Below are 24,503 nucleotides of genomic sequence, written 5' to 3' on the forward strand. Positions count from 1 at the left end.
CAAATGAACGAATATTAATATTTTGTCTGAAATTGAGAAATCAAACATTTCCAGTGAAGCAGAAGTCGCCTATGTTCCCCTCCCAGTCCCATTCCTTTCCTCACTTTCTGCCTCCTTCCCTCCTAAAGACAAACCACTGTTAGGAACTCGTGCAGATTTAATCTATGTGATTTTACTCTTACCACATAAATAATATTGCTTTAAAAGATTTAAACTTGAAATACATGTTCTCATTGTGATTGTAACGTTCTGCAACTTATTCGCGGACCTTGTGTGCTGTGTTCTCTCCATGTTGATATTTACATATCTAATTAGCATTTAAAATTTTAATTGTACAGGGTTCTATTGAATGAATGCACAACGATCTCTTTTCACTCCTTTCCTAATGGCCTTTTGTTTTGTTTTGTTTGTTTGTTTGCTGTGACAAGCGATGCAGCAGTGGGCATCCTTGTTCATATCTTACTTGCATGGTCATGATTTTCTGTATGGTCTACATGCAAAAGAGGGCTTTTATTGTTGATATATAATTTTCTCAGTAAAAAATAGAGGACAGTGTCTTATGAAAAGCGTTTTTTCCCCTAAAGAATAAACACCATTTACATTCCAATGGCTGCATTAAACACACATGGTACAGCCCGTAGAGGGAGGTTCAAGTCTCTGTGGGTTAAGGCCATCAGAGCTCTTAGGTAAATGAAAAGGTGTACGAATGTCTCTGGTGTGGTTATCTGTTGCAGAAACAAATACTTTCAGGTCTGATATTGACCTAATAATTATCCTTCATAAATAATAGAACCAGGATTCTGATTCAGGGAGCTCCCAAGGACTCCCCAGTGTTGCTGCTAGCCCCTCTTTAGTAAGACCTCAAAGGACCTTCTGGGCTTGAGGACCTCAGGTGTGGAGTCTACACTGGAAGTCACACCACTTTGCCAGCCCAGCTGACAAAGTTCTTCACGGGGACATCATACCAAGTGGCTCTGGAGAGAGTCTCCCTTTCTGGCCTCACGATGATTTGCCCAGATGGTGACAAACTTGGTCCTGTCTGGCCAGAGTCAAAGTCCATGCGTTTGTAGGTGGCCTGAAAACCAACGGAGAGGAAAGTGACAGTTTTACTCTGTTCAGAAATAGCATGAGAGGTGGGTAACATTTTCATTGTCCTTTAGAGTCACGATTTGTCTTTTGTGCCACCCACCATAACCACATACAGTGGTTGAGTGTGGAAGTGGTGACGTATTTTAAGGCCAGGGTGCTATGTCCATGGTCAGAGACTGAAAATGTCAACGGGTTTAAGAAATGTTGAAATGGCTCCATAGATAACCATCAGAGGCTGCTAGAGAAGGGGGCTGGGAAACAGCCGTACTTACAGAGCTGACATTACGGGGTAGCAGCTATTCTTTGGCAATGCTTGTTTATGGAAGAGAGGCCTCATGCTGCAGCAGGTACTGCACGGGCTCTGCAGCTAGGACCTGACTCTGCCACGTATCCATAAGAGCTTCCATCCGCTGAGCATGCCGTGATGTGCCAGGCACTGTACTTATGTATGTGTGTGCAGTCAGTAGAATGATGGCCCTACAGATGTCCACATCCCACTCGCTGGAACCTGTGAATATGTTAGGTTGCATGGCAAAGGAAACGAAGGCTGCAGATGGAACTAAGGTCACTAATCAGCTAATTCTTTTCTTTCTTTCCAACTTTTATTCTAGGTTCAGGGGTACATGTGCAGGTTGTTACATGAGTAAATTGCATATCACAGGGATTTGGTGTACAGATAATTTTGTCACCCAGGTGATCAGTATAATATCCTTGATATAGTTTGGATGTGCGTCCCCACCAAATCTCATGTTGAATTGTAATCCCCAGTGTTGGAGATGGGGCCTGGTGAGAGGTGATTGAATCCTGGGACTGGATTTCTCACTAACGGCTTAGCACCATCCTCTTGGTGCTCTTCTCCTGATAGTGAGTGAGTTCTCTTGAGATCTGGTCATTTAAAAGTGTGTGGCACCTCCTGCTCTTGCTCTGGCTGTGTGAAATCCTCCTCCTCCTTTATCTTCTGCCAAGATTGTAAGTTTCCTGAGGCCTCTCGAGAAGCCAAGCAGATGCCAGCATCATGCTTCCTGTACAGCCCGTGGAACTGTGAGACAAGTAAATCGCTTTTCTTTACAATTACCCGGTCCCAGATATTTCTCTGTAGCAATTCAAGAACAGAACAATACAACCCTATACACAGTTTTTCAATCCTCGCCCTCTTTTTACCCCCCCACCGTCAAGTAGACCCTGTGTCTATTGTTCCCTTAATGGTGTCCATGTGTACTCAATGTTTAAGCTCCCACTGATAAGTGAGAACATGCAGTATTTAGTTTTCTATTCCTGTGTCAATTTGCTTAGGATAATGGCCTCCAGCTCTACCCGTGTTGCTGCAAAGGACATGCCTTTGTTCTATTTTATGGCTGTATAGTATTTTATGTGTATATGTACCAGTTTCTTTATCCACTCCACCATTGATGGGCACATAGGTTGATTCCATGTCTTTGCTATTGTTAATCGTATCAGCTGGCTTTACAATGAGGAGCTTATTCTGGATGACCTGGGTGGGGCCATGGTGATCACAACGACCATGTAAATGTGAAGATGGAAGCCAAAGAGTCAGAACCATAGAGAGATTTGAAGATGCTGAACTGCTGACTTGAAGACTGAGAAAGGGGCCATAAGCAAAGGAACGTGGGTGGCTTCTAGGTGCTGGAAAAGGCAAGGAAACAATTCTCCCTTGAGCCTCTAGAAGAAACACAGCCCTGCTGACAACTTGATCTTACCTTGTCTGGTACTTCTGACCTCCAGAATGATGAGAAAATAAATTCATTTTGTTTTGAACCACTTGGTTTGTGACAATTTGTCATAAGAGTGATAGGAAACTCATACACTCACCTCATCCGCTCCGCACCACTCTCCTCTGAGAAGCTGCTGTGATCACACTTTCACCGATGAGGACGTTGCAGCTGCAGGGCAATTGAGCAACTCACAGGAGGTTCCACAGCCAATTTGGTGAGAAACTGAGATTCTAACCTGCCCTGTACCCAGGTCTGAGCCCAGAATTGTGTGACCTTGGATAAGTTATTCAGGTTTCAGCCCTCAATCATGGCCAGAACTCAGGTGAAGTGAGTGAGGCACCTTGGTGCAAAATTTAAGGGAGCACCAAAAAAACTTAGTCATGAAGATGCAGCATGTTTTACTGTAATATATTAGAATTAAAAGTGACAGACTGGATTAAGAAAATGTGGCACATATACACCATGGAATACTATGCAGCCATAAAAAAGGATGAGTTCGTGTCCTTTGTAGGGACGTGGATGCAGCTGGAAACTATCATTCTCAGCAAACTATCGCAAGAACAGGAAACCAAATACCGCATGTTCTCACTCATAGGTGGGAATTGAACAATGAGATCACTTGGACACAGGAAGGGGAACATCACATACCGGGTCCTATTGTGTGGATGGGGGAGGGGGAGGGATAGCATTAGGAGATATACCTAATGTAAATGACGAGTTAGTGGGTGCAGCACACCAACATGGCACATGTATACATGTGTAACAAACCTGCACATTGTGCACATGTACCCTAGAACTTAAAGTATAATAAAAAAAAAAAAGAAAAGAAAAAGAAAAATAGTGGTAAAGGCCACTATTTACAAAAATAAATGAAAATAAATTTTAAAAAAAATTGATGCAAAAAATGCCATGATGAACAAAATACTGAAATTTTAAATAAACATAGGTTTAATCTCAATTTCTACATCTATAAAAATAAGGACTATATCCTAACTTTGCAGGATGGTTGTGTGGGATTAAATGAAAGAATCTACAGAAAACATCTTGGGAACACCTGGCACATAGTAAGAGCTCATTAAATAATGATCATCACATTGCAGGGGCACAGAGGGTGGGTGAAAACACAGGCCCCCGTGTCAGGCTGCTGAGAGTCAAATCCTAGCTCCGCCATTTCCCAGTTGAGTGGCCTTGAGTAAGCTGTTTACCTGCTCGGTGTCTGAGGCTACCTTCCGACTCAAAGGTGGTGTCACCTCATTCCCAGACTCATTCTAACCAGTTTCTTACAAGCAGCATGATTTTGTGCTAGTTCTAAAATTTCTTCTCCATCTTTTTATTTTGGTCAGGTTGTTTACCTTTAGTGAATTCCGTCTTCTGAAAACAATGCTTTTGTGGGTCTTCTTGCAACTAAACTACAAGATTCAGGCAATGCCAACTCATGAAACCGTGATGACATTTTTTAAGAGGTAATATAACTTAGTGTTGATTGATGAAATACACAAACACTGAAATGTACAAACACTGCTCGTAATATCACGGGGGAGAACCATCAGTGATAAAATTTTTTATAGCATCATTCAGAGGGCAGTTTTTTTTGTTTTTGTTTTTTTTTAAAAAACATAGGGTCTAAGATTATAGGATGCTTTCAAACCACCAAATTACCTGGAAAAGTAAACAACATGTAGGTGTTGTACTGTGAGATAATCACATGCTTCTGGGAACTTGTTGTGTCCAGTAATAGGCATGATGCAAAAGGTACTCCTCGGTTCAGGAAAATGACCACACTAACCTGACCTTTAAAACTTTGTTTGAAAAAAAAAATCAGCTTTCTTAGGTTGAATAAAACTCATTTTTTTTCCTGTGGAAGTAACTGGTGGCATTACCTTGTTAGGTTTATGTTTCTGGTCCCCACATCCTCAGGAATGAGGGCTTCCAAGCGTGACGAGGTGAGTTTAAGGAAGTAAAGATGCTTCATTTCTTTTGCATGTGTGAGTTTAGCAGATAAACACGCATTCACATATTGACCTGTTTAAGCTGAGTTTCATTTGCATTGTTTTGAAGCATTTAATTCATTTCTGGAACATCTGTGCATTGCGTTAACTAAAGAGCCCATTTTTTTTCTCTGTCTTGTTATTTGAGGAAAGCAGTATTCAGTGTCGGAATTACATGTACTTTGTTTAGTTTCCATATAATTTGCTTTGAAGCCAAATGTTTTACCCGCCCTCCCCCACTCTTTTAATAGCCTATGAGACACTTTTTCCAATGAGTCATGCACCACCAGGAGGAACTGCTGTTTGGCTCCAGGTCAGCTCTCCTACTGGAAACGTCTTAGCACTGGGAGATAGGAAAAGAGCTAGAATGTGGTGATTCATTAGAGCTGTGTTTTTAATGTGGGAGAAGCAAGTGAGGAGAAGGGAATCAAGGTGTGGGCCCCCTGCCAAAGTTGCTGTTTCCGAGGCCTTCGCTTGCACTCCTGAGCCAGAGACGCCACAGCTCTTCCCCGGAGTGGCAGGCACACGGGTGTTTCTCACCACCACGGCTTTTCCGTTTTCCTTTCGAGTCGACATCGATTTGTCCCAGAGCTCACATCGCCATGCATTTCCCCAAGCCCCCTGATCCTGTACAATTTTCTTTGTTGGAAACCATTTGCTTCTTTCCAAGTCATGTCATTGCCCCGACCTAAGCACTGATGACACATCTTTCAAGAGGGGCCGAGTCCTCTCAATGTAGAGTGGGGGGTGGCTCCAGACAGCCAGAGCCTGCTGTGTCCCTTCCCCAACCTCCCTCCTTCCCTGCTCGGCCCTCCCCTCTCTCCAGTAAGCTTTGCGTCAGACTGGGAGAAAAGATGGTAAAGCGTGGGGCTTGGATGCTGTCCCCTGCACACTGTCCAGGCCCACTCTGTCAGCACGGAGGACCCTGTGGCCCACTTTTAGCACTGCAGAGGGTTCTCCTCCTGCCCAGCTCATCTCCTGCCCCAGAGTGGTAGCACCTTGCAGTTGTGTCCTTGTCATTGGCCTCCATCTCCCAAATACATCTCCTGAGCCCTAGGCTCCTTCACCTGGGGGTCTGCTCTGACTGCTCCTGCTTCCCCCAGTCCCTGTCTGCTCTGCCACGTCTCTCTCTATCCATGATGGGGGCCTCCCACCAAAGCTGCTCTGCCCAGCCCCTTATGAACCCCTTAGTTCATGTATATGTCCTGCCCCTCCCAGGGATACCATAAGCAGCTTCAACAAAGGGCTTATGATCCTTTCTCTTGCCCCAACTTGCCTGGCACCTTGCTGGACCATGAGTCTCCATCAGACATTTTTTCTTTACTTTTTTTTTTTTTTGAGACAGGGTCTTGCTCTGTCATCCAGGTTGGAGTGCGGTGACGTGATCATAGCTCACTGCAGCCTCAATCTCCTAGGTTCAAGCGATCCTCTCGCCTCAGCCTCCTGAGTAGCTGGGACTACAAGAGCATGTCACTATAACTGACTAATTTTTAAAATTATTATTTGTAGAAACAGGGTCGCTCTGTTGTGCAGGCTAGTCTCAAAGTCCTGGTCTCAAGTGGTCCTCCCACCTTGGCCTCCCAAAGCACTGGGATTACAGGCATGAGCCACTGTGCTGGGTACATTTTTTTTTTTTTTTTTTTTTTAATCTTTTTGGAGGCAGGGTCTTACCCTGTCACCCAGGCTGGAGTACAATGGCACAATCTCAGCTCGCTGCAACCTCTGCCTCCCGGGTTCAAGCAAGTCTAGTGCCTCAGCCTCCCAAGTAGCTGGGACTACAGGCATGTGCCACTGCACCCAGCTAATTTTTGTATTTTTAGTAGGGGCGGAGTTTCACCGTGTTGGCCAGGCTGGTCTTGAACTCCTGGCCTCAAGTGATCCTCCCACTTCAGCCTCCCAAAGCATTGGGACTGCAGGCGTGAGCCACCGTGCTGGGTCCATTTTTTTGTAGCTCCATTCTTCTCAGAGAAGTGGGTCTTAAATGCTGATGGAAAATTCAGAGAACGCCATGTGTGTGGCAACTTGAAACCATAGAGATAGGAGACACATTTCCGTTTCTATTGAAGGGTGGTGCTCGTTGAGTGCACTAGCCCTAGAAGGATTCTCAGCTTTTCTCTAGGCTCTGAGAAGAAGAATATTGCAGTAGATTAGCGGTGTCTATCCTGGATGCAGGAGCCAGGTTTGGTGGCGCCCTGGCTCCATGTTTGCCATCCCCTGCCGATGATCCCCAGGGCTAACCAGCGACAGCGCGGGGGGGCCTTGTAGCTGCTGGCCTAGCGGGGCTGGTGACTGGAGGGCTCGGGCTGCCCTGAGGCACCTCTGCTCCCTGTGGAGGTGGAGGGAGACTGCAGGGAGTCACGGATAGCCTGGGCCAGCATTGCGTCACCAGGGGAGTTGAGCTACAAACTTCGAAGGGGCAAAGGGAGCAGCTAATCACGGAAGCTCCAGTGGTTGCTGACAGGGATGTGCCAGGAGCATTTCAAAGTGAGACAGAGGAGCAGACCCCAGGGGAGACAGTAAACAGGCAGAGGAGCAGAGCCCAGGGGAGACAGTAAACAGGCAGAGGAGCAGAGCCCAGGGGAGACAGTAAACAGACTCGGAAATGAGAAGAGAGGGAGCTATTTGGCCCAATTTTAAAAATTGCAAATATTGATAAAATCATTTAAATGACAGAGCAATCTACTTCCTGGGGAGGAGGACATGTGGAGGCCGTCACATTATGGGAACTCACAACATTATGGGATCTGCACTTCCCTAACGTGTCAGTAGTGGGACAAGCTGAACAAATATTAGCTCACCCGGCCCTTGACCCTACCAGGAAAGAAGCTGAGCAGCAACTGCGGGCATGGCCTTGGCTGGCCCAGAATCCGGAAAGGAGGGTCGAGAGCCATTAACTGAGTAAAATGAGTCAGACGCCCTTTCCTCATCTGTCTCAGCAGTGTCCGGAAGACGGGCTAGGAGGGAACGTAGTTGAATAATTGACTTCTCCAGCAACAACTATACCCAAAATTAAAGACATATATCCAAGCCATTTCTACTCTCCCATTTTCTTTTGTTCATTAATTTTTTTTCATTCTTTCATTCATTCAACAAATATTTTTTGAACATGTGCTATGTGCCTCAGACATTGACATAATATTGAAGGGGCCGTTTCTTTGCCTAGCCAGATGTTTAGAAACGACTTCGTTTATTTTTGTTGCTATCCAAGAATATCAATGTAAGAAGGAAATATAAACACACACGCACGGTCATGTGTGTGGCTTGCAAACACATGCAAATGCACACCTATATGCACATAAATGCATCACAATTACACACACCTAAAGCATACACACACACACACACACACACACCCCTCTACATTCTGCAGCCTGTTTTCCTGGCAATAGCTAGTTTAGAAAAACAAATAGGCTGTCCAGAATTAAATTTAACATCTCCTTGTAGGAAAAATAAAAAATATAAGCAAAACTGTTGCCTTCATCCATGAAGGAAAAGTCATCATTTCATTCCACTTGGTAGTCTGAGAAGTTCAGGAAAGCTGTAAAAACTTGTAATCGGAGAAAGGGCAGAAGCAGGCAAATTTTCAACTTTTTAAAAGAACATTTTAAAATCAAGGCATAAAATGCAGAAAAGTACGTGAACCTTAAATGAAGAGCTCAGTGAATTTCCACAAAATGAACACACCTGGGTAACCAGCACCCAGACCAGAACGGGGGACATGGCCAGTCTCTAAAGCCCTTATCTCAGTCCCTACCTCTTCCACCAAAAGTAAACAGTATCCTGACCTCTTTTACTGCCGATACATTTTCCCTTTTCTTGAACTTTGTATAAATAGAATTCTGCAGCATACACTTTTTTTTTTTTTTTTTTTTTTTTGAGACGGAGTCTTGCTCTGTAGCCCGGGCTGGACTGCAGTGGCCGGATCTCAGCTCACTGCAAGCTCCGCCTCCCGGGTTTACGCCATTCTCCTGCCTCAGCCTCCGGAGTAGCTGGGACTACAGGCGCCCGCCACCTCGCCCGGCTAGTTTTTTTTTTTTTATTTTTAGTAGAGACGGGGTTTCACCGTGTTAGCCAGGATGGTCTCGATCTCCTGACCTCGTGATCCGCCCGTCTCGGCCTCCCAAAGTGCTGGGATTACAGGCTTGAGCCACCGCGCCCATACACTATTGCGTGAAAGAAGACCGACATTTAAAAGCATACACTTTTAAATGTCGGTCTTCTTTCACGCAATAGTGTATCTGTAAAATTCATCCACGTGGCTGCATGTCGCAATAACTTGTTTATTCTCATAGGAAATTTCATTATATGATTATACCACAATTTACTCAGATGTTGGTGGACATGTTCAGCCACTAGGAATAGTATTGCTATATACAACCACGTACATGTCTTGTGGTACACATAATTATGTGCTTCTATTGGGTAAAAACCTAGGAATAGAATTACTATGTCATAGGGTATGAATAGGTTCAACTTTAGTAAATGCTGCCAAACAGTTTGCAAAGTGGCTGTGCTAATTTATTCCCTAACCAGCAGCGCATGAGAATTCTGGTTTTTCCATATCCTTGCCAACACTAAGTATCTTCGGTCTTTCACTTTTCTTTTTCTTTTCTTTTCTTTTTTTCTTTCTTTTTTCTTTTTTCTTTTTTTTTTTTTTTCGAGACAGTCTCGCTCTGTCTCCCAGGCTGGAGTGCAGTAGCATAGTCTCAGCTCACTGCAACCTCCACCTCCCAGGTTCAAGCAATTCTCCTGCCTCAGCCTCCCGAGTAGCTGGGACTATAGGTGTGCGCCACCACACCCAGCTAATTTTTTGTATTTTTAGTAGAGATGGGGTTTCACTATGTTGGCCAGGCTGGTCTCGAACTCCCAACCTTAGGTGATCCACCCGCCTCAGCCTCCCAAAGTGCTGGGATTACAGGCGTGAGCCACCGCTTCCGGCTGGTCTTTCACTTTTCTAATGGATGGATAGTGGAACTAATTGGCCTATTCTCTTTTAATTTACATTCCCCTGCTAATGAGGCTGAGCATTTCTTTATATATTTGTTAGCCATTGGGTATCTTCTTTAGTGAGGTGCCTGTTCAAGTCCTTTCCCCATCTTTTCTATTAGGTGGTCATGTTCTTCTCTATGTTCTGCTACATTGTGGTCCATGTCCTTGTTGGATATATGAATTCCAAATACCTTCTCTCTGTGGCTGGCTTTCTCACTTTCATAATGGCCTTTTGTTGTTGTTGAGACAGAGTCTCACTCTGTTGCCCAGGCTGTAGTGCAGTGATGTGATCTCGGCTCACTGTAAACTCTGCCTCTCGGGTTCAAATGATTCTCCTGCCTCAGCCTCCTGAGTAACTGGGATTACAGGCATGTGGTACCACACCTGGCTAATCTTTTATATTTTTAGTAGAGATGGGATTTCACCATGTTGGCCAGGCTGGTCTCAAACTCCTGATCTCAGGTGATCTGCCTGACTTGGCCTCCCAAAGTGCTGGGATTACAGGCGTGAGGCACTGTGCCTGGCCTCATAATGCTCTTTTGATGAACAAAATTTTACATTTTAAGGCAGTCCAATCTATCAAGCCTTTCTTTTATAGTTGGTGCTATTTCTGGTTTTTTTTTTTGTTTTTTTGTTTTTTTGTTTTTTTTGAGATGGAGTCTCACTCTGTCACCCAAGCTGGAGTGTAATGGTGCGATCTCAGTTGACTGCCACCTCTGCCTCCCGGGTTCAAATGATTCTGCTCCCTCAGCCTCCTGAGTAGCTGGGATTACAGGCACATGCCACCACACCTGGCTAGTTTTTGTATTTTTAGTAGAGATGGGGGTTTCACCATGTTGGTCAGGCTGGTCTCGAACTCCTGACCTTGTGATCCGCCCGCCTCAGCCTCCCAAAGTACTGGGATTACAGGGTGGAGCCACCATGCCTGGCCTATAGTTAGTGCTATTTAAGAATCTTTGCCTATTCCAGTGCCATGTGGATATTCTCCTGTTTTCTTCTAGAAGCTCCATTGTTTTACCTTGCAGTTAGATCTAGAGTCCATCCAGAAGTATTTTTTTAAGTATAGTGGGAGGGACGGGCCATGGTCATGGTCCTTCTTTTTATAAGGATGCACAATTGATCCAGCACCGTTTACTGGAAAGGCCATGCTTTGCTCACTGCTCTGCAGTGTCACCTTTGTCACAACATATTATACATGCTGTAAGTGTTAGTGTCATACAACTATATGTATGACATATACATCATTTTTAGTATCTCTATTCTGTGCCATTAGTCCTGTCTATCCTTGAACCAATACCACACTTTCTTAATTACTGTTTCATTATAAATCTTGAGATGGAATAAGACATCCACCAATTTTGTTCTTCTCCAAGATTACCTTGGTCATTCTTGGTCCTTCGGATTTTCACATATTTACATTAGAATCAGATTGTCAAATTCCACCAAAAAAGACAAGAGAAAAAAGTGCTGAGATTTTGACTGGGAAGATGTTGAATATTTAGATCAATTTGGGGAAAATTGACCTCTTTAGAATACTGGGATTTGTAATCCATGACAATGGTATAAATCTCCATTTGTTTGTCTTTTAAAATTTCTTGACCAGGCTCAGGGGCTCACACCAGTAATTCCAGCACTTTGGGGAGGCCTGAGGCCGGGAGTTAGAGACCAGCCTGGGCAACGCAGTGGGACCTCTTTACAAAACAAAATTTAAAAATTAGTGGGGCATGGTGGCACACTCCTGTAGTCCCAAATACTTGAGAGGCTGAGGCAGGAGGATCACTTGAGCCTGGGAGGTTGAGCCTGCAGTGAGCTGTGATTGTGCCAATGCACTCCAGCCTACATGGCAAAGTGAGACACTGTCAGAAAAAAAATTAAAAATAAAAATAAAATTTCTCTCAATAAAATTTAGTAGTTTATTGTATAGAGGTCTTGCTCATTTTCTGTTGTATTTATTCCTAAGTGTATAATGTTTGCTGACTCTATTGTAAATGGTATCATTTAAACATTTTTATATTCTAATTGTTCGGTGCTGATATATAGACGTACAATAGTTTTGTATATTGTTCATATATTGATAGATTTTCTTGTTAATTTTAATAATAGCCTGTACATTTTCTTATATGTTTTCTACATATAATTATGTGATTTTTAAAGAATAATACTAGATTTATCTCTTTCTTTCCAAATCTGTGTCTTTCAATTATTTTTCTTCCCTTATTGCACTAGGTAGAATCTCCAGTATCATGTTGAGTAGACGTGGTGATAATATCTTTTTTTTCTCCCCAGTCTCAAGGAAAAAGCTTTCAGTAATTCCCAATCTATGTATGCTGTTTGCTGTGGGTTTGGTGTAGTACTCTTTATCAGATTTTGAAAATCCCCTTCTATTTCTAGAGTTTTTAAATCATGAGTGAATCTTACCAACTTTACTAAATGGTTTTCAGATTCCCTCAAAATGATATATAGTTTTCTCCTTTTTGCTGTGAATGTGGTGAAATATATTGATTTTTCAAAGCAATAAACTTTGAGGTGTGATTTAATTACAGCAAAATGAGTACATTTTAAACGTACAGTTTGATGACTTTGATAAATAGATATGCCTGTATAACCAGCACTGCAATCAAGATAGAGAACTGTTCATTTATTTTTTAATGGTAAACCAACTGTGTATTCCTGGAATGAAACCAACTAGGTCAAGCAATGTTATCCTGTTTTGTGTCACTGAATTCTATTTGCTGACTGTTTAGAATTTTCGCCTATATATTCATGAGAGACATTAGCTTGAAATTTTCCTTTCTTGGTTTATCCTTGCCAGCTTTTAATTAATATTGAGGTTATGCTAGTTTCATCAAATAAGTTTCAAAGCAGTCCCTCTTCTTCTGGTTTCTGGAAGAGTTTGGGAGAGACTGCTGTTTTGTCTCCCTAAATATTTGGACGAATTTCTCAGTGAAGCCATTTGGGTTTGAGATTTTGGAAGACTTTTAGTTACAGACAGAATTTTCTTTATATATGTAGTATTATTCAGATTTTATGGGAATTTTTGTGTCAATTTTAGTTATGGTCTGTTTTTCAAGGAATGTGTACTTTTCAACTAAATTGTTTTAAATTTATTGACACCGGTAATTAACAAACTTTATCTTTTTAGAGCTTTTTTGAGGAATAATTGGAATTCAATAAACTACACATAGCTAAGGCTTCAATTTGATGAGTTCTGATGTACATAAGTACCCAAAAAATGATCATTACCATAAAAATAATGAAAATATCTATCTCACATAAAGGTTTCCTTATGACACTTAATGATCCACTCGTAGGCCGGGTGCGGTGGCTCACCCCTGTAATCCCAGCACCTTGGGAGGCCGAGGTAGGTGGATCCCCTGAGGTTGGGAGTTCCAGACCAGCCCGCCCAACATGGTGAAACCCCGTCTCTGCTAAAAATACAAAAATTAGCCAGGCGTGGGGGCGCACATCTGTCATCCCAGCTACTTGGGAGGCTGAGGCATGAGAATCACTTTGAACCTGGGAGGCGGAGGTTGCAATGAGCCGAGATCACACCATTGCACTCCAGCCTGGGTGACTGAGTGAGACTCCAACACAAAAACAAAACAAAACAAAACAATCCACTAGTCCTCTTTGCTCCAGCCCCACCACCACCCTTGGTGGGCAAACACAGATCTGCTTCTATCACTCTTGATTTGTTTGCATTTTCTAGAACGTTATACAGTCATATGTCACTGAACAACTAGGATGTGTTCTGAGACATGCATTGTTAGGCTATTTCATCCTTGTGCAAACATCATAGTGTGTGCTTACACAAACCTAGATGGCATAGCCTACTACACACCTGGGCTATATGGTATAGCGTATCACTCCTGGACTACAAACCTGTACAGCATGTTCCTGTACTGAATATCATAGGCAGTTGTAACACAATGGTAAGTATTCATGTATCTAAACATAGAAAAGGTAAAGTAAAAATATGATGTGAAAGATTAAAAAAAGGTACACCTGTACAGGGCACTTACCATGCCTGGAGCTTGCAGGACTAGAAGTTGCTCTGGTGAGTCAGTGAGTGAGTGGTGCATGAATGTGAAGGCCTAGGACATGACTGGGCAGTACTGTAGACTTTTTTTTTTTTTTTTTTGGAAACGGAGTTTCACTCTTGTTGCCTAGATTGGAGTGCAACGGCACAATCTCGGCTCACCGCAACCTCCGCCTCCCGGGTTCAAGTGATTCTCCTGCCTCAGCTTCCCGAGTAGCTGGGATTACAGGCATGCGCTAGCACGCCCGGCTAATTTTTTGTATTTTTAGTAGAGGCAGGGTTTCTCCATGTTGGTCAGGCTGGTCTCGAACTCCCAACCTCAGGTGATCCACCCGCCTTGGCCTCCCAACATGCTGGGATTAAAGGCGTGAGCCACTGCGCCTGGACTACTGTAGACTTTATAAACACTGTGCACTTAGGCTACACTGAAATGTTATTTCTTCAATAATGAATAAACTTTAGCTTACTGCAAGTGTTTATAAATTTTTTAATTTTTAAAACTTGACTCTTTCATAATAACACTTAGCTTAAAACACAAACACGTTATACAATTGTACAAAAATATTTTCTTTATAATCTGTTCTATAAACTCTTATCCTAGTTTTTAAAATTTTATGTTTATTTTTTACTTTTTAAAACTTTTTGTTAAAAACTAAGCCACAAACACACGCATTAGTCTAGGCCCACACGGGGTCAGGACCATCAATGTCACTGTCTTCCACCTCTACATCTTGTCCCACTGGAAGGCCTTCAGGGACAATGACACCCATGAAGCCGTCATCGCCTATGATAACAACGGCTTCTTCTGGAATACCTCCTGAAGGTCCTGCTTGAGGCTGTGAACTTTTTTTTTTTTAATAAGTAGAAGGAAAACACTATACAATAAAGATTAAAAGTATCTAATAGTAAGTACGTAAGCCAATAACAGTCATTTATTATTCATTATTAAGTATTATGTACTGAATGTAATTGCATGTACTATACTTTTATCCAACAGGCAGCACAATAGGGTGTTTTTTACACCAGCCTTACCATAGACACATGTGTTGTGCTATGGAATCATTAGACAATAGAACTTTTTCAGTCCTGTCTTTCAGCTCCATTATAATCCTTTGGGACCACTATCTTATATGTGGTCTGTTGTTGACTGAAACGTTGTTAAGTGGTGTCTGACTGTATATCTAGAATGTTATGTAAATAAATCATGGAGTCTGTACTCCTTTTTTTCTGGATTCTTTTACTCATCATAATTATTCAGAGATTCATCCATGCTGTTGCATGTATCAGTAGGTCTTTTTGTTTATTGCTGAGCGATATTCCATTCATGGATTACCAATATTTGTTTTTCTGTTCATCTTTCATAGACATTTGGGTTGTTTTCAGTAACTTCATAAATAAAGTTACTATGAATATTCCTGTACAAGTCTGTATGGGAGAATATGCTTCCATTTCTTTTAAGTAAATAAATACCTAGGAATAGAATGGCTAGGTAAAATGGTAGGTGTATGTTTAACTTTTTAAGAATCTGCCAAACTGTTTTCCAATGTGGTTGCACTATTTTTTGTTTTTGTTTTTGTTTTTGTTTTTTGTTTTTGAGACAGAGTCTCACCCTGTTGCCCAGGCTGGAGTGCAGTGGCATGATCTTGGCTCACTGCAACCTCTGCCTCCCAGATTCAAGTGATTCTCCTGCCTCAGCCTTCCGAGTAGCTGGGATTACAGGCACATGCCAACACGCCCGGCTAATTTTTGTATATTTAGTAGAGACGGGGTTTTGCCATGTTGGCTAGGCTAGTCTCAGGCAATCCACCTGCCTTGGCCTCCCAAAGGGGGGTGTTTCATTTGCCCCATATCCTTGCTAACATTTGGTCAGCCTTTTTAATTTTTGCCAATTTAATGCATTTGTAATGGTATCTCATTGTGATTTTAATTTACATTTCCCCAGTGACTAATGATGGTGAGCATCGTTTCATATGATTATTTGTCCTTCATTTATCTTCTTAATGAAAAATCTGTTCAAACCTTTGGCCCATATTTTTAAAACCGGATTGTTTATTATTGAATTGTGATTATTATTGAATTGTGAATATTATTGAATGTATTCTTTATATATTCTGGATACAAGTCCTTTGTCAGATATATATTTCATAGATATTTTCTCCAAATCTATTACTTATATTTTCACTTTCAAAATAGTGTAGTTTGAATATCAGAAGTTTTTTATTTTGGTGTTTAATGTGTTGAATCTTTTTTTTCTTTTCAGTTCATTCCTTTTGTGTCCTACTTAATAATCTTGCCAAAGCAAGATGACTATGATTTTTCCTCTATGTTTTCTTCTGGGAGATTTATTGTTTTAGCTCTCACATTTATATTTATGATTAATTTTGAGTTAAGTTATATATATATATGTGTGAGGTAAGGGTTAATGTTCATGTTTTGCATATAGATATCCAATTATTCAGAACGATGTGTTGAAAAATCTATTTCCCTTGAATTGCTTTTGGCACCTTTGTCAAACATCAACCATATGTGTGTGTTTATTTTGGGACTCAATATTCTGTTCCTTTAAACCATATTCCTATTTTATACTAATATATTATCTTGATTAGATAATTCATTTTTACTAAGTCTTGACATAAGGTAATGTAAGTTCTCTAGCTTTGTTTATTTTTTTCAAAGTTATTTTGACTACTCTAGCTTCTTTGAACTTTCATATTAATTTTAAAATCAGCTTGATAGTTTTTGTAGAAAAATCTCATGGAATTTTGATAAGGATTGTCTTCAATGTACAGGCCAATTTGGGAAGAATTTACATCTTAATAAGATTGAGTCTTCTGATCCATGAATGTGGTATATCTTTCCATTCATTTAGGTCCTTTTAAATTTCTTTCATAAATGTTTCATGTAGTTTTGCACCTTGTTTAGAAAATTTATCTCTAAGGCTTTCATATTAACACTATTGTAAAAGGTATTATTTTAACTTTCATTTCTGATTGTTCTTTGCTAATATGCAGAAATATAAAATTAATTTTTTTACATTGACTTTGTATTATGCAACCTTAGTAGAACTCAACTGTAGTTCTAGAAACTTTTTTAATAGATTCCTTAGGAATCTACATAGGCAATCATATCACCTGTAAACAAAGATAATTTTATTTCTTCCTTTTTATCTGTATGCCTGTTTTTGTTCTTGCCTTATTACACTGAATAGAATATTCGGTACATTGTTGAACAGAAGTGGTGAGAGTGGACCTTCTTGCCTTGTTCTAGATTACAGGAGGAAAGAATTTAATCTTTCATTATTAAATAAAATTTTAACTATAGGTTTTTTATAATTACCCTTTATCATGTTGAGGAGGTTCCTTTTATTTCTAGTCTGATGATTAGTTTTATCAGAAATAGATGTTTTATTTTGTCAAATGTTTAGTTTGCCCTTCTTTTCCTGGTTTCCTAGGTGGCAGCTTAAGTCATTGGTTTAAGACCTTTTTTTCCTAAGTGTTTAGTGCTATAAATTTCCCTCTAATTATTGTTTTAGCTGCATCTCAGAAATTATGATATGTTGTGTTTAAACTTCAGTTCAAAATACTTTCTAATTTCCCCTTTGAGTTCTTCTTTGATCTATGGATTATTTATAACTGTGTTCTTTGTTTTGCAAATATTTGAGGATTTTTAAAGATATCTTTCTGTTACTAATTTCTAACTTAATTCCATTGTTATCAGAGAAAATACTTTGTATGATTTTAGTTCTTTTAAATTATTGAGACCTGTTTTATGGCTCACAATATGATCTCTCTTAGTAAAAAAATTTAAAAATTCTTTATGATTGTATTTTATGTATGTGTGTGTATATATATATATATACACATTTTTTTTTTTTTTTTTTTTTTGAGACTGAGTCTCGCTCTGTCTCCCAGGCTGGAGTGCAGTGGCCGGATCTCAGCTCACTGCAAGCTCCGCCTCCCGGGTCCACGCCATTCTCCTGCCTCAGCCTCCCGAGTAGCTGGGACTACAGGCGCCCGCCACCACGTATATTTTTAAAAATTTCAACTTTTATTTCAGATTTAGGGGGTACATGTACAAGTCTGTTATATGGATATATTACATGATGCTCAGGTGTGGTACAATTGACCCTGTCACCCAAGTACTGAGCATAGTACTCAATAGGTAGTTTTCCAGCCCTTGTCTCCTTCGCTCCCCACTCTAGTAGTCCCTAGTTTCTATTATTCCCGTATTTATGTTCATGTGTACCCAATGTTTAGCTTCTACTTATAAGTGAGAACATATGATATTTGGTTTTCTGTTTCTGCATTAATTCACTTAGGATAATGGTCTCCATCTGCATTCATGTTGCTGCAAATAACGTAATATATATATTTTTAATGGCTGTGTGGGATTCCATGGTGTATATGCACTACATTTTCTTTGTCCAATCCACCACTGATGGACACCTAGGTTGATTCCATGTCTTTGCTATTGTGAATAGTGCTGTGATGAACATACTCATGCATGTGCCTTCTTGGTAGAATGATTTATTTTCCTTTGGGTATATACCCAGTGATGGGCTTGTTGGGTCAAATGGCCATAGTGCAATTTTCAGTTCTTTGAGAAATCTCCAAACTGCTTTCCACAGTGGCTGAACTAATTTATATTCCCACCAAAAGTGTATAAGTGTTTCCTTTTCTCCACAGCCTCGGGAACATTTGTTATTTTTTGACTTTTTAATAGCAGCCATTCTAGCTAATATAAGATGGTATCTCATTGTGGTTTTGATTTGCCTTTTTCTGATGATCAGAGATGTTAAACATTTTAGCATATGTTTCTTGGCCACTTGTATGTCTTCTTTTGAAAAGTATTTGCTCGTGTCCTTTTTCTACTTTTTAATGGGGTTGTTTTTTGCTTGTTGATTTGTTTAAGTTCCTTATAGATTTGGGATATTGCACCTTTGTTGGATGCATAGTTTTTATGTTTACTCTGTTGATGAGTTCTTTTGCTGGGCAGAAGCTCTTAAATTTAATTAGGTCCCACTTGTCAATTTTTGTTTTTATTGCAATTGCTTTTGAGGACAATCACAAATTCTCTGAAAAGACTGATATCCAGAAAGATATTTCCTAGGTTTCTTCTAGGATTTTTATAGTTTTAGGCCTTACATTTAAGTCTTTAATCCACTTGGTAAATGTTTATTATGTTTTTAGTATCTGTAGAATTTGTTGTGATAGCCCTCTTTTCATATCAGATATTGATAATTTATATATTTCTCTTCTTTCTTTCCTTGATCAGCATTGATAGAGGTTTATTTTATTCATTTTTTTAAAAAACACCTTTTGACTTGACACACCTGTTGATATTTTTCAATTGTATATTTTCTATTTCATTAATTTTTCTCTTCATTCTTTCCTTCTACTTTCTTCAAGAATTATTTGATATTCTTTTTCTAACCTCTTGAGATAAGTGTTTAGATATCTGATTTCCAGGCTCTCTTCTTTTCTGATTTAGAGCTATACATTTCCTTTAACTGCATCCCAGACGTTTTGATATAATCTGCATGTGTATAGTGTATTGGGTCAGGAGTGGGGGCGGCTTTATCAGACATTCTAGTAGGGGACAGGTGGGTGGAGAAAGTGAGGAGGACTTGGGAACAGTTGCCACTCTCTCCATGAGGGGCAAAGGGTCTGAGCTCTGGTGATATCAAGAAGATGGAGTGGAAAGAGTGTCTGTAAGAACAAATATGGTAGCAAGAGAATTAATTCATTCATCTGGTTCACCTGGCTAGAAAAGGAGATGAAAGACGATGGGAGGAGCAGCCCGTTGCAGTTTGGAATCCATGGTGATTTATATAAAAATATGGCACCTGTGGAAGATGATCTTATTTTAGATTAATTATGGTGAATTTAAAGAGATCAACTCTTTATCAGGAGCTCAGGGGTATGGTGTGTTTCAAAAGCCATCTTGCTAGAGTGATCTGCTGTGCCTCCACACTTGGCTCAGTTATCCCCAAGGAAACCCTCCAGGAGCACCTTCTCTCCCCACAGTCTGATTCAGATGTTCAGTCTCTGGGCTCCATAGTATTGCTTGCCCATCTCTGTAAGCTTTCTCACTTGTAAATAAAATAATTATTGGGATTATCTATTCCTAGGCATGGCTCCCACACTGGCCATTTGCAGCAAGGACGGTGTCTCACTCACTTTACCCTCCCAGTCCTCAATCTTTAGTAGCTAGTAGCTGTTGACTAAGTACTGAATGAATGGTGCTTTGAATGTTCTTTAATGGTGGTTTTCACCTCTGAAATATTTCACTTTAACTCTGAAAACTACTCTGCATTGCGTGTCAGGTACACACCGTAAGAAGGAATATAGTGACTTTCTGGCCAGCTTTTCAGTGTTAAATTGAAACAGTGTCCTGTTTGCAGAGTGACAGCTTGAAGTGCACAAAGCATGGGATGGTTTCAGTCCTGCTGGGTATGGATTTGACCTTGATTTGCAACTTTCTCCCTCCAGCCTTAGGCATTACAGTGTGTATGCTACATTTCAAGTGGAACTGTCTTCTCAGGGCCTAGAGATGACTCTCCAGTTGCTTTGTGTATGCTCAGGTTCAGCAGAAGATTGACAAGTAGCTTCTTGTTGCTTCTTATATGTCCTTTTATGGTATGTGGGGCAGGGCTGGATCTGAATGACTGCTAGAAGGGTGGAGAATTCAGTCCTCTCAGGTGAAATTGGTCACTATAATTAGAAGCAGAAAATGTCTTCCCACCTCCAAAAAGCTTTCTTCAGGAGAATAGTGTAGAACTCTTCTTATGATTGTACTAATTGAAATGAGTGGCAGTTTGGGAGCTACAGGACAACAAAATGCATTCAATTCATGTCAGTTTGTAAATTACTCACTTTATTAATTCAAAGAAGGTTGATGCTGGAAGGTCCCTTAGAAATCACCTGGTCTCACCCTTTCATTTTGCAGTTGAATAAGCTAAGGCCCAGGGATAATGAGGAGCTTACTTAGGCTCCTTTTGCAAATGGATAGTGGTACTGGGGTTGACCTTGGTCTTCAAGGTCTTCTGACACTCTTAGCTCTTAGGGTCAAGGGCAAATCAGCAGACATGTAATTCTAATCCTTAGCTGATTTATTAGTCACTAAATAGGTATCTCTCAGACACCGCAGGGTAGATTCTGGCAATGAGCTTCCACCTTACCAGAAGGAGGAATTAATTTGAATGTAGCCAATGAAGCCAATTCCCATATGATTCAAACTTCTAGATTCCCCTGATTATTCTTCTTTCCTGTACTCTACCCAAAGCTGACCCAGCCTTTACAGAGCAGGACAAAACTGGTTCCAGAAAGTCTTCTCTGATCTCACTTGTGCACTGGATGAATTCCTCCTCTTAGGTCCTCTTTGCAGAGAGAACAAGAGCATGTGCTGGCTGCATGGGTGTGCACTGGCGAACCCAACAGCACCTTCCCCCACCCATTCCCCCATATACCATTCCCAAGGGAACCACAGGGGGAAACTTTCAAGGAGAGCTTCCCTGCCATGCCCTGTATCCTGGGTGCCCTGAGCCCACTGATTTCTTGAGGGAAATGTGCTATGATGCTGTGTCCCCAGGGAGGGCGAGGTCATGTGCCTCTTGTGATTCATGAATGGCATTTGCAGATGTAGCCAGAGTTAGCATAAAACTGGGCAACCCTGGTGTGTCAACACTGATCTCTTTACCAGCACATTAATTTTGAAATATCCCATGAGTCACGGACATTAGGGCCATTAAATTGTTCTCTTTTAGAATAGCTCAACCAAGCCTTGTGCAGGGAGGTTGATGTATTCTGGGTCAAGAGGATTTCTCATTATCTGACGTTCGTACTTCTTACCTTGTTTGTGTCTTTTCTTGCTCTAAGAGGTGATGACCCTATTCCCCTTTAATTTGGATCTCTGGAACCTGAGTCTCTATTGTTCTCAGGGTCCCTAAATAGTATGCTTAGTTCTTACTAATTTTCCACCTCTGCCACATTGCTTCGTGGCTTTCCAGGCATATTGAGAAGCAGAAGCACCGAAACATACCTTCAACAATAAGCATGGAGGAATGGAAGAAGTATTAGAGTCTGAGTGTAGGCGGTTCTTAAAAAGGGCAGCTGTGGTTGTGAGTAGACAGGATTTCCCTTTGTGCTAGGGTCAGGACCATCTTGACAGACAGAAGGACATTGAACTCAGTCTCAGTGAAAAGCTGGTAGGTCATGGTGACAGCAGATAGGACCACATGGGCATGGCGATAGCAGCATAGACTGGCCTGTATGTGCAGCGAGTGTGTGTGAGTATGTGCTTCAGGGCTGGCCCTACTGGCATTCCTAGAAGGTAAGTTGTGGGTGAATGGAGGGATGGGATGGTGGAAATGAGGCTGGAGATTTGGCAGGGACCAGGTCGTTCATCCAATTAATTCATCCAACATATTGCAAGCTAAGTGCCAGGCACTGTAAAAGACACCAAGAGTACAACAATAAACAATGCAGACACAAAGCCTGTCATCACGGAGCTTGCAATCTAGGAGCAGAGACAAGCAATAAATGAGATGCATGTTAGGAGAAGTCAGTCCCGAGTCTTAGCTCCACCTCTGCCGTTCACTGCCTGTAGACTTTGGGCAAGCACCCTAAGCACTGTGCATGGAGGTAACGACACGCACTCACCAGGACTGATGGGTGGGTCAGCCCTGACTCAAAGAAAAGGCCCAGGACAGCATGTGACAGGGGTTCTAAAATGTGGTGACCTTTGGTAGGTTATGATGTGGGGGTGGCAGCAGGAATTATTGTTTCATTTACCACACTTGAGTGTCAGGAGCCAAGAGAACCATTTCCTGGTGATAGATAGATAGATAGATAGATAGATAGATAGATAGTTTTTTTTTTTTTTTTTTTTTTTTTTTTTTGAGATGGAGTCTCATTGTGTCACCCAGGCTGGAGTGCAGTGGCATGATCTCAGCTCACTACAACCTCTGCCTCCCAGGTTGAAGTGATTCTCCTCCCTCAGCCTCCCAAGTAGCTGGGATTACAGGCGTCGGCCACCACGCCTGGCTAATTTGTGTTTTTAGTAGAGATGGGGTTTCACCATGTTGGCCAGGCTGGTCTTCAACTCCGACCTCAGGTGATTCGCCCACCTCGGCCTCTCAAAGTGCTGGGATTACAGGCGTGAGCCACCGCTACCGGCTTCCATTTCCTGGTTCTTTGATTTCAGAAGTGTCCCAAGTCTTCTATGCTGAGTTGTATTTTGGGCGGGGGGAAAAGAGCCATTTTCTCTTCTCATTGTGAGTTATTGCCCTAAAATGTGTGTTTTTTTCAGACGTTGTCTTAAAATGTAATATGTTAGTTCAAGTGTTTCTCAAATAAGCAAAGTCATTTTTAACCCTAATGTCTTTTTTAAACTGGGGCAAAATATGCATAGCATACATTTTTCCCATTTGAACCATTCTTACGTGTTCAGTTCAGTGGCATTAAGTTTATTCACATTGTTATGCAGCCATCTCCAGAACTTTTCCATCTTCCCAAACTGAAACTCCACCCATGAAACAACTCCCATTCCCCTTCCCCAGTGCCTGGCAGCTACCGTTCTGTCTCTATGAATTTGATGACTCCAGGTACCTCACAGAGTAGAATCATCCAGCATTCACCCTTGCGCCTGGCTTACTGCTCCCAGGTCCATCATGCTGTAGCATATATGTATGTTAAGGCTAAAAATCTGAAGTGCTGGGACTGTCAGGGCTGTGGGCCTGATACTCACAGGAAGGGTGGAAGGCTCCAGCAGATGACAGGGTAGAGGAAGTGAGAAAGTTGTGGCTAAGAGCACCTCTACAATTACAATATGTACCCATCAGAGGGAGACTTGTCCCCAGGCACTGTCTTTCCGAGTCTATGGGAGATTTGTCCCCAAGGTCTGGCAAGTAGAACCCAGGGCCAACCTGGATGTATCCTTCAGTAGCAAGGAACTGTGAACTGTCTTCCCTAGAGAGGTCACGCCCCAGGGTTTCTCAGTGAACTTTGGGAGGCATAGACCATCGCCTGAAGTTGTCTCAAAAAAGTAAGCACTAAACCAAAAGAGGTCTTTGCACAAACAAAGCACAAACTGCACAAAAGAGCGCAGTACCAGGGAAATCATGCCAGTCTTTGAGTTCACCAGCGTAGCCAAACACAGTAGTCCCCAGACTTAGCAGCTGCTTGCTCCCTCCCATCTTGTGTGACACCATGTGAAGGCACTCACCACTGGGCCAGAGAGGAGCAGGTGCCTCCGCTCCCAGACAGTTAAGTGGCGCCAAGTAAAATGGCAAATGTGCTGGACTGGCCCTGAGTGGCCTGTGCAGGACACTGGCTCCAAGACGATGGACCTTGCTAGGCTCCCAGAGCCAGGTTATATTGATCAGTTCTGAGGGTGGACCACAACCCTTAGATCCTTTGAGATTTCAGGAAATCAGAAGCCGAGGACACCACTTTCTTTCTTTGAGGTGGCCCATAACTTGGGTGATTTGGAGGGTGGTAATGATGATGAACACCGCCAAGAACAATTCCCTGCATTTGACCCTGCTTGAGTCCATTCACGTTCCCTGGGGCAGGAGGACAATGGTGGCACTTATGGGTGTTGAGGACTCACTGGGTGCCAGCAGCCGGCCTAAGCCCTTCCCACTGTCAGCTTTACTCCTCCCTT

The 24,503-nt window shown here is 41.7% G+C and overlaps 1 protein-coding gene across 16 annotated transcripts in view; it reads left to right on the forward strand.

Annotated features, from left to right (window-relative positions):
• Positions 1 to 24,503, forward strand: part of BTBD16 (BTB domain containing 16) — an 82,590-nt gene that overhangs the window by 47,465 nt on the left and 10,622 nt on the right. For 15 of the 16 annotated variants that reach the window (XM_073019431.1, XM_073019419.1, XM_073019420.1 and 12 more), the window contains one exon: positions 4,166 to 4,285. The exons of the other annotated variant lie outside the window; for it this stretch is intronic. In XM_073019431.1, the coding sequence (XP_072875532.1) occupies positions 4,166 to 4,285 (120 nt within the window). The remainder of the gene's footprint in view (positions 1 to 4,165; positions 4,286 to 24,503) is intronic. 16 annotated transcript variants of the gene reach the window in all.

This window comes from Chlorocebus sabaeus, chromosome 9, assembly GCF_047675955.1.
Source record: "Chlorocebus sabaeus isolate Y175 chromosome 9, mChlSab1.0.hap1, whole genome shotgun sequence".
Taxonomy (NCBI): Eukaryota; Metazoa; Chordata; class Mammalia; order Primates; family Cercopithecidae; genus Chlorocebus; species Chlorocebus sabaeus.